Source organism: Melanostigma gelatinosum (genome assembly GCF_949748355.1).
Source record: "Melanostigma gelatinosum genome assembly, chromosome: 3".
Lineage (NCBI taxonomy): Eukaryota > Metazoa > Chordata > Actinopteri > Perciformes > Zoarcidae > Melanostigma > Melanostigma gelatinosum.
The window spans coordinates 21,702,400-21,715,503 of NC_136636.1; the positions used below are offsets into that span (position 1 = coordinate 21,702,400).

Below are 13,104 nucleotides of genomic sequence, written 5' to 3' on the forward strand. Positions count from 1 at the left end.
TGTAGCATTCATAATCATAAAACTCAGACTTTGTATCGAAGGAAACTCACAACAAAGATCTGAAAGCCCCAAGACGCTTTGCAAGCGGAGTTGGCGGAACATCAAACATCAAAGTAATATCCAGTATTTTTCTGAAATGTCCCAAAAATGAATACAAATATGAATGAGTTTTGCTGACATTGCCTCTTTGAATTCCTTTACAGTCGTACAGAGTAAGGACGCCTCCTTTTGCTGTGGAGCCAGAGCGCTGGGGGAACAGCACCATAGAGCTCGAGTTCAAGTCCGACAGCTCTGATCAAAGCGATCTCTTGGTGAGTTGTTCTATATATTTATATGTATTTATATATTGGCTGATTGTTTGTTTGTCATCAGAAGACATTGTTTGTGATCATTCGTAGCAGATTGCCAGTAGAGCTGATTTGGCCTTCTCTTTCTTTTCTCGGCCGACCTTTGCAAGTGCACCTACACCTGCACCCACTTTCTCCGCTCCACAATGCAAACGTAACATCTTCAAGAAGGTAACGTGCTATTAGAAAATTGGGTTTATGCAATGTATACATGGACAAAGAAGACATAATCCCTGGTAGTTAAAAGATTTGGATCAAAATGTCTTTTTCAGATTCAGAGCCCCGTCACTCATAAATCACCAGGGAGCTCCTTGAAGTTTGCTGCAATGAAGAGAATGAGGGATGCTGGCTGTGACAAAAAGAAGAGGACGACCAATGTGAAGATATTTGCATAAATAGTGTTATGACGGGTCAGATAGGCAGTTATCATAATAGACAGGTTCAGATGTTCATTTTCCAACTTTGTTAGCATACATATACGGCACTGTCAAAGATCCAATAGACAGTATTAATAAGAGCATGCCAATTTATTTCTTAACATGCGTAGGAAGTAGTGTTATGGATCAGTTCAACTGTATTGTTAACCACAGAAAGATTTAGTTCATATTCCAGCTTTTTGGCAGCTCTTTGTTGGGTTTGGAGGAGAGTTCAGAGTTTGTTGTAGTGCTGTCGTGTTGTATGATTTACCTTTACTGCTGTTCACATGCAATCTCTTTTTTTCTGCACAAGTTCATATTGTTGGTGTCGGAAATGGTTAATTTATGTATTACCAACTTAATATATTCACGTTTCCTAATATTGACAGTGATATAAGTCAAATAAATGTTCAAATTGATCAGCATTGTCTTTGTTTGAATGTTCTCTTCCTCTCTGCCGTCAGCCTCTCATGAAGGATTTAGATTTCACGCGACCGAATCGTACTAATTCGTGGAAAATCAGAAGTGCAGAAGGAGACGACACCGACTGAGAGCTTCCTCCTCCTTAATGGCGGAACTGGAGATGAAATTGAGATTGGTCTGCTGGGGCCGTTGGCACGTTGTCGTATATTGGATGGCCGTCATAAAGTTGGCCGTCTCTCTCTCGCTCTCTCTCTCTCTCTCTCTCTCTCTCTCTCTCTTTATCTCTCTCTGTCTCTGTCCCCCCCCTTTCTTGCTCAGTTCAAATAGAGTTTACAGCCCTGAGTGGAAGACAAACTGCATTGCCAACGCATTACAGTAACTACACTGTAAATGTATTGTATTCCCTCTCACAAACATAAGTTCATAATACAGCTGTCTTCTGTGCTGAATGTGTGCACGTGTGTATTCAATCAACATGGTTGAAGTTTGTACAAATAGTTTATCAACAAGTAGAATTTATGATTAATTTACACAGGTAGTTCATAAAGATTGCACAATGTCCAGATATAAATAACTAGGCACTAAACATAAATAGACAAGCTTTTGAATTTAACTTATATTCTGTTAAAGTTCTGTTTTAGTTGTGCCAAGCTTTATCACTTGTTGTCAAGCCCTTTCTTAAGTTAAACTCCAAATTGATTTTGCATTTTGATTTGAGCAGCATGTTCACGTCAACATAAATAGGCTTACAGCAATAATGAAGTTATAATTGTTTGCACCAAATGCACCACAGAGGTAGCAGCAGAACAACTGTGACTTGTCATCTGTATGTTTATAAAAAAACAATTTGCACATTGAAATGTCTCCATGAAGAAGAGAAAACGTATCGATATATATTGCAGCGTTACAGTTGGAGGTGGAGTTTTCAACATTTTTACTCATCGGGTCAAAGTCTTTGAATGCTGAGTCGTCAGCTTTTAAATGAAAGTCTGCTGCATCCTTTTCTGTGACGTCTGATGCCTGTAGTGTGTTAAGAACAAAACATTAATAACGTGACAAAATCTACAAATGTACATGTAATATATCCTTCATTTACTACCTATTCACTAGCTTAGGCCCCTACCTCGGCCGGATCGAGCCTTCGTCGGTTGTTTAGAGTGTGAGGAATGGTTGGTGGAGATTTGGCCTGATGCGGTTTGGTAGAGGCTTAGCTGAGGATCCACTGCGGCTCCCGGGCCTTGCAGACCCCCCGATCTCCATGGGATAGGAGCATGATGACTATGGGGGGAGATAACCATTAACAAGAGGGAGGGAGGGTGGGGTGCAGAAAACGCGAGTGTGCCGAGGCTTAGAGTGGGTAGGTATTTATAGGAGTGTGGCCGGAAGTGGGCGAGTGGCTGAGGTGTGGTCCTGCTCCTGAAATTCAGCTAAGTTTTATCTCCAATTCACTAGCTTAGGCCCCCACCTCGGCCGGAGCGAGCCTTCGTCGGTTGTTTGAAGTGTGAGGAATGGTTGATGGAGATTTGGCCTGATGCGGTTTGGGAGAGGCTTAGCTGAGGATCCACTGCGGCTCCCGGGCCTTGCAGACCCCCAAAATAAGCCTGTGCGCTGGTCGGCAAGATCGAGTGAGGATTTGTGGGTCTAAAGACGGCGTTGGATATGGCCAAACCGATGTTGGACGGGTGTCTGCAGGAGGGCTGAACTCCTGGAATGGGAAACGAGAAAGCCATGGCATTGCGGTGGCCCAGACGTGAGCTGCATCGAGTATGTGCCCTTTGTGGACGGGTGTCGCAGCGTCATCTGATGATTGGGTAACCGACTGCTAGGTTGTCAGGAGTTTAAGGGATGGACTTGCTGGGCCATCCGCGGCCCCACGTGATGCTGTGGCTACTATTGGTCCGATTTCATAGCATGGGGGGGAACGACTTGGCATCTGCTTGCAAGATCCGAGGCTGGTCTACGGCAACGTCGGCCGTCGTGGAAAACCCCCCAAAGACGGCAGAGGGAGCGGCATCGTTGTTGGCCAATTTTTTCTCTTCTCTTTCTCTCCCTTTCTTCTTCCTTTTCTTCTTCTTCTTCCTTTCTTTTCTCTCTTCCTCTCCTTCTTTCTTCTCTATTTTGCTGTCTTTCCTTCCTTCCTTCTTTCTCTCTCTCTTCTTTTCTCTCTCTTCTCTTTCTTCTCTCTTCCTTCTTTCCTCTCTTCTTTTTCTCTCTCTCTGCGATTCGTTGTTGCTTGCTGCGGTTCGTTGTTGCTTGCTGCGGTTCGTTGTTGCTTGCTGCGTTCAGTGGTTGCGTTGTTGCGTTCAGTGGTTGCGTTGTTGCGCTTAGAGAGGGGGACAGAGGTAAGAAGACCTGGCAACCCGGTGCCAGGAATCTGCCTAGTGGGAAGAGTATGCGTAGTAGGAAAAGCGGGATAGGGGAGGGGGACAGAGGAGAGGGAACCTGGCAACCCGGTGCCAGGAATCTGCATAGTAGAAAAAGCGGGATAGGGGAGGCGGACGGAGGAGAGGGAACCTGGCAACCCGGTGCCAGGAATCTGCATAGTGGGAAGAGCATGCGTAGTAGGAAAAGGAGGATAGGGGAGGGGGACAGAGGAGAGGGAACCTGGCAACCCGGTGCCAGGAATCTGCATAGAAAAAGCAGGATAGGGGAGGGGGACGGAGGAAAGAAGACCTGGCAACCCGGTGCCTCAGTACGGCAGAAGAAAGGTGGTGTAAGAGAACAGTAAAGGGACAGCTTAGAGGGGGGGGACAGCTTAGAAAGGGGGACGGAGGAAAGAAGACCTGGCAACCCAGTGCCTAGGTACGGGCAGAAGAAAGGTGGTGTAAGAGAACAGTGAAGGGACAGCTTAGAGGGCGGGGACAGCTTAGAGAGGGGGACAGAGGCAAGAAGACCTGGCAACCCGGTGCCAGGAATCTGCATAGAGGGAAGAGCATGCGTAGTAGGAAAAGCAGGATAGGGGAGGGGGACAGAGGAGAGGGAACCTGGCAACCCGGTGCCAGGAATCTCTTATAGGGGGGGACAGCTTAGAAAGGGGGATGGAGGAAAGAAGACCTGGCAACCCGGTGCCTAGGTACGGGCAGAAGAAAGGTGGTGTAAGAGAACAGTGAAGGGACAGCCTAGAGGGGGGGGGACAGCTTAGGTTTGGCTGCCCGGACCCTCTCGATGGCGGTTGGCGGCGTCCTCTGCGTGGTGTTCCGGTCGCCGTGGTGTTCCGGTTGCGAGTGCAGAAAACGCGAGTGTGCCGAGACTTAGAGTGGGTAGGTATTGATAGGAGTGTGGCCGGAAGTGGGCGAGTGGCTGAGGTGTGGTCCTGCTCCTGAAATTCAGCTAAGTTTTATCTCCAATTATCTAACAAAAGGGTCAGTCTCCTACCTCTGATTTACTACAGCAACTGAAGCAGATCAGGTCACTCATCTTCACAAACAGGTCAGGGCTCCTTTGTTCTTGCTTGCATCCCCCTAAAGAGAAATAGAGACATATTCTCACTGCTGTATTGGTAGATTTAGATTATAATATGTAGATCATTAATGTGTGTTAATGCATTAATGTGTGCCTCACCTGTGATCATGCTCACCAGCAGGCCGCACACGATTGTGGTCAGAGTACCCAAGAGAGCCAAGTAGAGGTAGGACAGAGAGTACCAGGAGTCTGCCAGAGGTGGCCTCACACTGACACGCGAAAGAAAATCATTTTAGTCATCGTCCTCCTGCCACTTTACACATGTTATAACGCCAAAATGATCACCACTGCTTTCTGAAGATATGCTGTATGAAGTCAGGTTGCATATTCAGTGACTTTACAATGATATCAAACAGAGGAAAAAAACCAGCAAATCATCATATTTGAGCCTGGAACCAGAGAATATTTGGCATTTTTGCTTGGTAAGAAAATAAAATACCTGAGGAATTATTTGCTTATTAAAATGTTCTGTCGATCGACTAATCAGTTACCATGATCAACCAATTTCTGCAGTTCAGGGTTACAAAGCTAGACAGCGTTTTTGGATCCTCTCTCTCTCTGGGAATGGAATACATTTTAAAACCTATAAAAAAAATCTATTTCTGAAATGTAGTCCAGAAAAAGCAGTTGGGTGCAGCAGATTTGATTGAGTTGAATGAAGTGTGTGCATATAGTGATATAGCATTGGAGCATTCATATGGCAGCAGAATCTATTCATTTTTACTGTGAAAGTTTATTAAGTTTCTACTTTTCCTGATGAATGGACTTATAGAATAAAGCAGATGGACCTTTCGTTAGATGTAAAGTGACTCACTCAGCCTGTGAGGTCAGAGTCACAGCACTGGTCCACGGAGCTGTCGTTGTGTAGTTCTGGCCCAGTGTGCTGTTGCAGCCTGCAGTGCTGACTTGGAGAGGATTTGTCTTTTCACTTGTCTGTGGGTAAACCTGGCCTCCAATCCCTACCCACAGAGTCAACACAAGACCGAGGATCATCCCCACAAGGCCCCCCTGCAATGTAAATATGGCTGCAGGCAAATATTTCCTGGATGTGTGTCACAGTTGTTGTATTGGCGAGATTTCTTTGTCAGAGGGTGTTGCTGTGCAAGTGAATGTTCCAAAAAAAAGAAAAATACTCACTATTGAATTGGATGTGCGGAATAGCATGCCCAGTAGGTAAAGACCGAGGAGAGGCCCGCTGATCATGCCAAATATGGACAGAGCTGCCTGGAAACAGAAAGCTGTCAGGAGGCTTGTAGTTCCTGATATTCAGCTCTGGGAGGTGCTGTAGAGCAACAACAGGCTGCAGTCCTGTCACTGAATGGTGGTTACCTGCAAAATGTCTCCCATCACTGAAGCAACTCCAGCCATCCCAATACACAGGGCACCAAAGAAAACACCTGGGGGATGTTAAAATCAACGTCATCAACAGAAAGGATTTAATCACAAACAGCCCGCAGGTCCCAAATGTTCTTCGGTGAAAATTGTGCGGCAGGTTAGCTAAACTTGTCCTCAAAGTCTGAAACATATTTAAACGTGAAATGTCCTCATGTGATAGATTTAGTAATAGATGACACTCAGGTCTGAATTTTGTGTCGTAAAATAGTGATTTTTGTGCTCAATGTGTTTTAAAAAGACATCTTGACTTGCTTTTGCAGGGTATCTGCCAGTCTTGAAAAGTCTTTAAAAAGCATTGAATTCAGTTTTTTAAAAGCCTTAAGAAAAGTCCTAAATATTTTTCATAGGCAGTAATCATAGTTGTAAAATATTTTGTATCCGATTGCAGGCTGTTGGGAGCCGTTAAACATGCGTAAACTAAATGTAGGATAGTTTCTACAGTGGACTCTGCACGCAGGAGACAGATCGATCCTTCTTATGACGTCTCAATTAGCACTACAAGACCTATAGTCATAGTGGGTACTGTCACTTCTGTTGGCTACAGTAGCTTTGAAGCTTATTGTCCCGTAACAGGCAAGTGTCAGATTTAGCAAAACCTAAAATGACATGAATCATTTTAACCCTCCTATTATCATTGCCGACCCTATTTAATGTTTAACGTCCCGAAATAAGTGCTTGATATCTTATTTCATGATTCTTCCTAATTTAATGTGAACAACTGGGTTACAGTTTCAAATGTCTTGTACGCATTTTGTACACATCATTATATAAACGTCTAAAAGTTTGTACAGCAGCCTTCTCAACCATTTCTCCTGGTGCCCTGTTTGCTCTTTCTTGTTACTCTGTCTCCATTGACATTTTCCTCGAAACAAAGGTTTTCTGCCAATGCTGTTTCGGCTCAGCTCTTTTACAGTGAAAGTGACAGAATGTGTCTGAGACTGAGGATGCTGTTGGAAGAGGACCCTGATTACGAGGCGTAATCTGTCTCTAACCACCAGCAGACTCTGCTCTCTCTGCGTGTCCAAAAGTGGACACGTTTTCTTCCAAAAATGAATTATCATGTTCATGCTCCCACCACTTGAACTGAATTTGGACAACTGGAAAGACTGCGTCCAAGGAGCGTCCAAGTCAAATGCTGACACTGGAAGGGTAATATTTCCAGCCACCATGTCTCTGAAGACTTTCTGTGTTTTCTCCTGTGTCATACGCTTTGTGACAAACTCGCAGCAACTCAGGTTGTATCGGACAAGTGGGTCCAGGCCCCCACACTGAGGAAAGTCTGGTTATATTTCGTGGCCGCTGTCCATAAAACACGGTGTCAAAGTACGTGCTGCATGTGCTGCACGGTCCAGCTGTGCCTGGAATGTGCCGGGTATGCTGGGAAACTGCATGGGGCAGAACCTGAAGAGAATACTAGACCCAGGGCAGTCCGCTTGAAGAAAAACTCTTCACAAATAAGGATTTCATGGTGTCGTCGGGCTATCTAGTGCTAACCAGTTCTGATCATGTCGTAACTCGCACAGTGGAACTGGAAGCACTTTTACCTACCTCTAGACTAACAAGATGAGATAGTAGTTACCTTGTCTACTGGTATCTTGTGAACTTCAAGGAGTCATACTGTGCGATGATTACTGTTGTAATTACCGTCAGAATGTACAGTGAGCTCGGTAATCAATGAGATAGGGAAAGGTTTTATAGAAGAGCGTTCTTCAGAACTGTCTTTCTTTAGTGTTAGTTTGTCCCTCAGAACTTTACGCTTCTCTAAAGCCTGCTCGTTCTTGGGCGACTGTGAAAGTGTTTTGTTGAACTTACTCAGGCCCATGTTCATCCAGTACACCTGCTTCTCTGTGAGGTTTTTGCACACTGGAAGAATAAAGTCTTCCACAGTGACGGCAACAAGAGCGTTAATGCTGGACGACACCGTGCTGAAAACAAACAGTAAGCTATTAAGTCTTTGCACAGAAGAGGAAGACTGATGCATGTGAATGGCAGATTATAGATTACAGATAGGATTAGTCTCAGGTAGCCGGCAGATGACGTGGATTTTTCACAATAAATCACAACCGGTGACTCATTCTTTCTTTACTATTGTACCTTATCTACAAGATCATTTCCTCAGCAAACACAGGTTATTTTGTTCTGATTTAAAATAATGTAATGTCCTTGTTCGTCTCAGGCCTCACCTAAGAGTACCACTGTATGCGGCAGCCACAAACAAGCCTGGGATTCCAGGGTAATCTGCCAAAATATCCATCACAAGGTAGGGCAGCATCTGGTTTGCAAACATAAGCCAATCGTAGTGTTAATGCTTTGTTACACAAAACACAGAATGATGATGATGATGTTGAGTAAAGAGACAATTGCAGCCGGTTACCTGGTCGTAGGTGCTTATATCCCTGTTTGTAAATGGGTCACAGTTCTTGTAAATGGAGTACATGGTGAGGCCAGTAAACATAGCCAGACTCACAGTTACCCACAAGCCAACCATGTTCACATACAACGACCTGAGAGACAAAAAAGAAGACTTGTCGGTGCATGGGCCGTGGCTGACAGCCGGTAAGGTGTACAGTGCATTGCAGGAACGCTCACATCTTGGCATGTCTCAGGGTTTTGCAGGAGATGTAGCGTTGCACCTGGGACTGGTTGATTGAGTAGATCGACATCCACATGACGCTGCCACCGACTATGATGGTCCAGAAGCTATGTCGCTTCAGAGGATCTGGGTCAAAACTGATAAAAGTGAACAGGGTGTGAACGTGTTGAATGTTTGGGGACATCAACATCTCAAACGTCTGGCAGTGTGAGAGGACACTTTTAAAGGCAATAAGCAAACAGAATTTAGATTTATTTTTCTCGATAATTTCCAGTGAATCTCCCTTCCTTGTACACTAAAGCGTTTACAGGAAACAATTTTCGGAAAGTTAAGCTAATTAGTTTTTATGTAGCTGCCAACTAATTGATCTGATTAATGAGTTAAAAACAGACGAACATCAAATACGATCTGACACAACTCTGCCTGTGAACATACTCAAACGCCTCTAGACGGCCTCCTTGGCCGGCGTCCTCCCAAATCTTCGTCAGGCCTCCCTGCAGTACAGCTCCTCTGGCTATAACGGCGACAAAACCCGCCAGCATGATCACCATCTGTATCACGTCCGTCCAGATTACTGCTTTCAGTCCGCCCTGAAACAAGATCCATGTTGGAGCCAGCTTATCATTTCCAAGTACTTCCAATTTAAAGCTAGATGAGGCTTGTGATGTACAATTATGCATTGTCATGCAGAGAATAACTTGCATTAGTTTCACAAGCATATCAGACGTGGATGCTGATATTTAAGTGTAATATCACAACGAACAGTTTGAGATACACATGCATTCATGCTTGGACTTGAGGTTTTCAGTCGATGTTTGCACGCATTATAGACCTCTTGTATACTCTTGGGTACGCAGATCATTTGTTCAATACAATACATCATATTTTTTAGAATGCACAATACCAACCAAAGCGCAGTAGACGATGCACACTGCTCCTGTAGCCACCAGCACTCCCCAGAGATCAAGTCCTGTGACTGTGAAATCACAAAAGAAAAGCTCCGTTACGATTTTAGAATAACCTTTTGAGACGTAACAACGTGTGACAGTGTTAGTAACTCCAAGCCAAAGTCTCCATAACCTCTCTGAAATGGGGTATCTATCCATCTTTATTTTTTACTTTGCACAAGCGATGAATTCCCACTTCATTTAAAAAGAAAAACACATCTGGTCGCCTCTTTTGTTTTCGGGTCAATCTGTCTTTAAGACAAACACGAGAGAAGGGCAACTCATGACGAATGACATCAAAGATAACATAGGCATCTCTGGAAGACTATAGCATCATACAAAGTACTATTTATACATAGTTGTTGCAAGAACAGCCTTCGTATAGACTCACTTTGATTTAGTGCAAGAGCAGGAGCATAGATGACCAAACCGGTGTAGAGGACCTGAAAACAGATGGGACCATTAGCTGATTAGGTGGAAACACAACAATCATGTGATTCATATTAATCTTGGTATCTAGAACTCTACATAAAGTCAAACAGGCCGGCTTGTTATCATGTTACGTATACCATGTCAATTATAGATGATTGTTCCATTCTTCATGGTTTTGTACGTTTAGTTACAATTATCTAAATACAACAACCAGTTGAATACTAAAAGCATGTTTTAGTTACCGTCTGTACGATGTACATCGAGGTCCCAATTATCCGAATGGGCCGGCTGAAGCGCATCTCCAGGTACTAGGAATGAAAGGAGAAACAGTCAGACATCATTAAACTCTTTCCACACATTGGTTTGCTTTGTACATCCAAAGTATGAAAGCCGTTTGTTTATTGGTTTGTATTTCTCTGTTTTAACACCTTTTGAAGGAAATACTTTTCCACCAGTTGTATTCTGTACAGCCATTCAACCAAGATCACTTTAAATCTTACTATACTGGACGTATCATGAGCCACATTGTCTGGTAAAAGTCATGCATTTCTGTTAGCATGCTTGCTTTGTTGGTGTTTACATCTGAAGTTATTTGGTGCAGCGCCACAATAATCACATACAGCCTGTGACTTTTCCTCACCTCATATGCGCTGGTGATCCCCAGCCTGTAGAAAAGCGGGACGAAGATCTCGGCAGTGATTGCAGACATGATGGCGTAGGAGAAGCCGAAGAGCCAGAAGGCAGTTCCGAACCGGTAGGCCTCAGTAGGTGTGCCAATGACTGTGATGCCAGACATGAAGCTGGTACTGAGCGACATGGCAACTGGCACAGCCGTCATTTGCCGTCCACCCAGCAAGAACTCAGCGCTGCTGGTCTCCTTACGGCTCCGGATGGCCTGGAAAAGGCCGATGCCCGCTGCCAACAGAATTGCTCCGAAAAACACCACATAATCCCACACAGAGAAAGTGGCCACTGGACCACCTGTTCCAACCATGCTTAGTTCAGTTTCCTAACACTTCTCTTCTCTCTGAGCTGTTGTCAAGGACACTTCTGTGTTACCTCGACTCCAGTTGTACATATGCCAGTAAGAGCAAAGGTTGAACACCGATTGAACATTGACTGAAAAATGCTTTTCAGTGCATTTCAGACTTGGTCAACTGTGAAACGTGTGAAAATTGCTTTACTTTGCACATCTTTATCTTTGATTATCATTCCAGCGATTTATAGGGAAGCTTGTAATTTCAAACACAAAAACATGAAGGTGTGTGAGGGCGGACAATGTGACAACTACTTTAAAAACAAATAGAGAAAGAGTAGGTGTAAGCCACGGGGACATTAATGATTAATGGATAAGCATCATTCATTGTAATAAATGAATGAATAGAGATTTTATGGTTGATTTCCTTCAAGTCAGCCTTGAAGAGAAAATCAGCTCGTCAAATCTTAGAAAGTTAATGTAAAATGGCACACGTTAATGTTTGTGAAGGGGAGGAAGACCTGGGGAGAAGCTCGGAGCTGCTAAAAGGACAAAGACTGAACTTACACTCACTGAGTGTATTCTGATATTCTCTGGATACATTGTTCCTGTTCATGAATAGACTTTATTGCACACTATTAGAGAGCGACGACACTTGTGATTGAAAGGAAAAGAAGAAACTCTCTGCCGTGGAATGCAAGAACAATGTGCTTTTATAGTCTTGTTGAATTTTAAATAAAGAGGAGATATAAACAAAGACAGCGAAAAAACAACTGCATGTTTCACAATTATCATCTAATTTATCGAAGAGACTTTGAATAGCCTCGACAATCATCAAACCAAAATAGAGATAAGGAAATACCTGCAGTCTTGCAGCGCTGGATAGAAGGTTGTACTTCTCACTTTTTAAATCAAGGTACTGATTTGCCAGCAGCTTGGAGTCTGTGTCTGAAGAATTTGGTGTTTAGATATGAATGCTTACGTCTGCTGCAGTCGTTTTTTAACATACGTACTTACTAGAAGAGCAGATTAGATAAACCTTTTCTGCATGTTTTCATGTTCAGTACAAGTTAGGACTGTGACAGTTTGTGAAAATGTTGTGTGCACATTGCTATCGAGATTTCTAACCCACGATGCAAAAAAGCATCTATGTGACATGCACATTCAGGAAGTGCATTGAAGTGTTTTGCTGCTTAAGACGTGTTTTTTTTATCAGTTAATTTTTACCCAAATAAGAGACATATTAGGTTTGTTTTGGAAGATGAAGTAAAACTCGGGTTGAAATTGAAGGTCTTTAAAAGATATGCACTCTTCCATGAGCAAATTAAGCTTTTAGCTGCTCGATGATCCATTGCGTCAATTCCCTTGGTTGTTGCATGGACTTTGTCCATGAAGGAAATCATTAATTCATGTCATCCACATAATGGACTTCACTTTCAGGTCTTCCTGTTCGTCACCGATAGAAGATAACTGCTTACATGGATGCAGTTGGATTGTAACATGTTTGCATAAATACTGGTCAGCAGGGATGTTGTTCAGACTCACTGCACCATCGGGCCTGCAGGTGCTAATAGGTGCTAAAATAAGAGACATATTAGGTTTGTTTGTTTGTTGCAGGGACTTACTGTTCGCCAAGCAGGGACTTACTGTTCACCAATCAGGATACTTACTGTTCGCCAAGCTCGCCAAGCAGGATACTTACTGTTTGCCAAGCAGGATACTTACAGTATGCCAAGCAGGATACTTACTGTTCGCCAAGCTCGCCATACAGGATACTTACTGTTCGCCAAGCAGGATACTTACTGTTCGCCAAGCAGGGACTTACTGGTCGCCAAGCTCGCCAAGCAGGATACTTACTGTTCGCCAAGCAGGGACTTACTGTTTGCCAAGCAGGGACTTACTGTTCGCCAAGCAGGGACTTACTGTTCTCCAAGCAGGGACTTACTGTTTGCCAAGCAGGGACTTACTGTTTGCCAAGCAAGGACTTACTGTTCGCCAAGCAGGATACTTACTGTTTGCAAAGCTGGATACTTACTGTTTGCCAAGGAGGATACTTACTGTTCTGTTCGCCAAGCAGGATACTTACTGTTTGCCAAGAAGGATACGTGCTGTT

At 43.8% G+C, this 13,104-nt stretch overlaps 1 protein-coding gene across 1 annotated transcript; it reads right to left on the bottom strand.

The window, feature by feature from the left end:
* Positions 1-636: 636 nt before the first annotated feature.
* LOC306797243 (sodium-coupled monocarboxylate transporter 1-like) lies at positions 637-11,009 on the bottom strand (the record flags this gene model as incomplete). Its single annotated transcript, XM_079296510.1, has 16 exons — positions 637-668; positions 2,095-2,206; positions 4,562-4,647; positions 4,748-4,857; positions 5,463-5,656; positions 5,786-5,872; positions 5,978-6,045; positions 7,856-7,968; positions 8,227-8,315; positions 8,418-8,547; positions 8,633-8,773; positions 9,072-9,226; positions 9,545-9,612; positions 9,975-10,026; positions 10,258-10,323; positions 10,656-11,009. 16 exons carry the CDS (start codon positions 11,007-11,009, stop codon positions 637-639), a joined length of 1,857 nt encoding a protein of 618 aa, XP_079152636.1.
* Between the last annotated feature and the right edge of the window lie 2,095 nt (positions 11,010-13,104).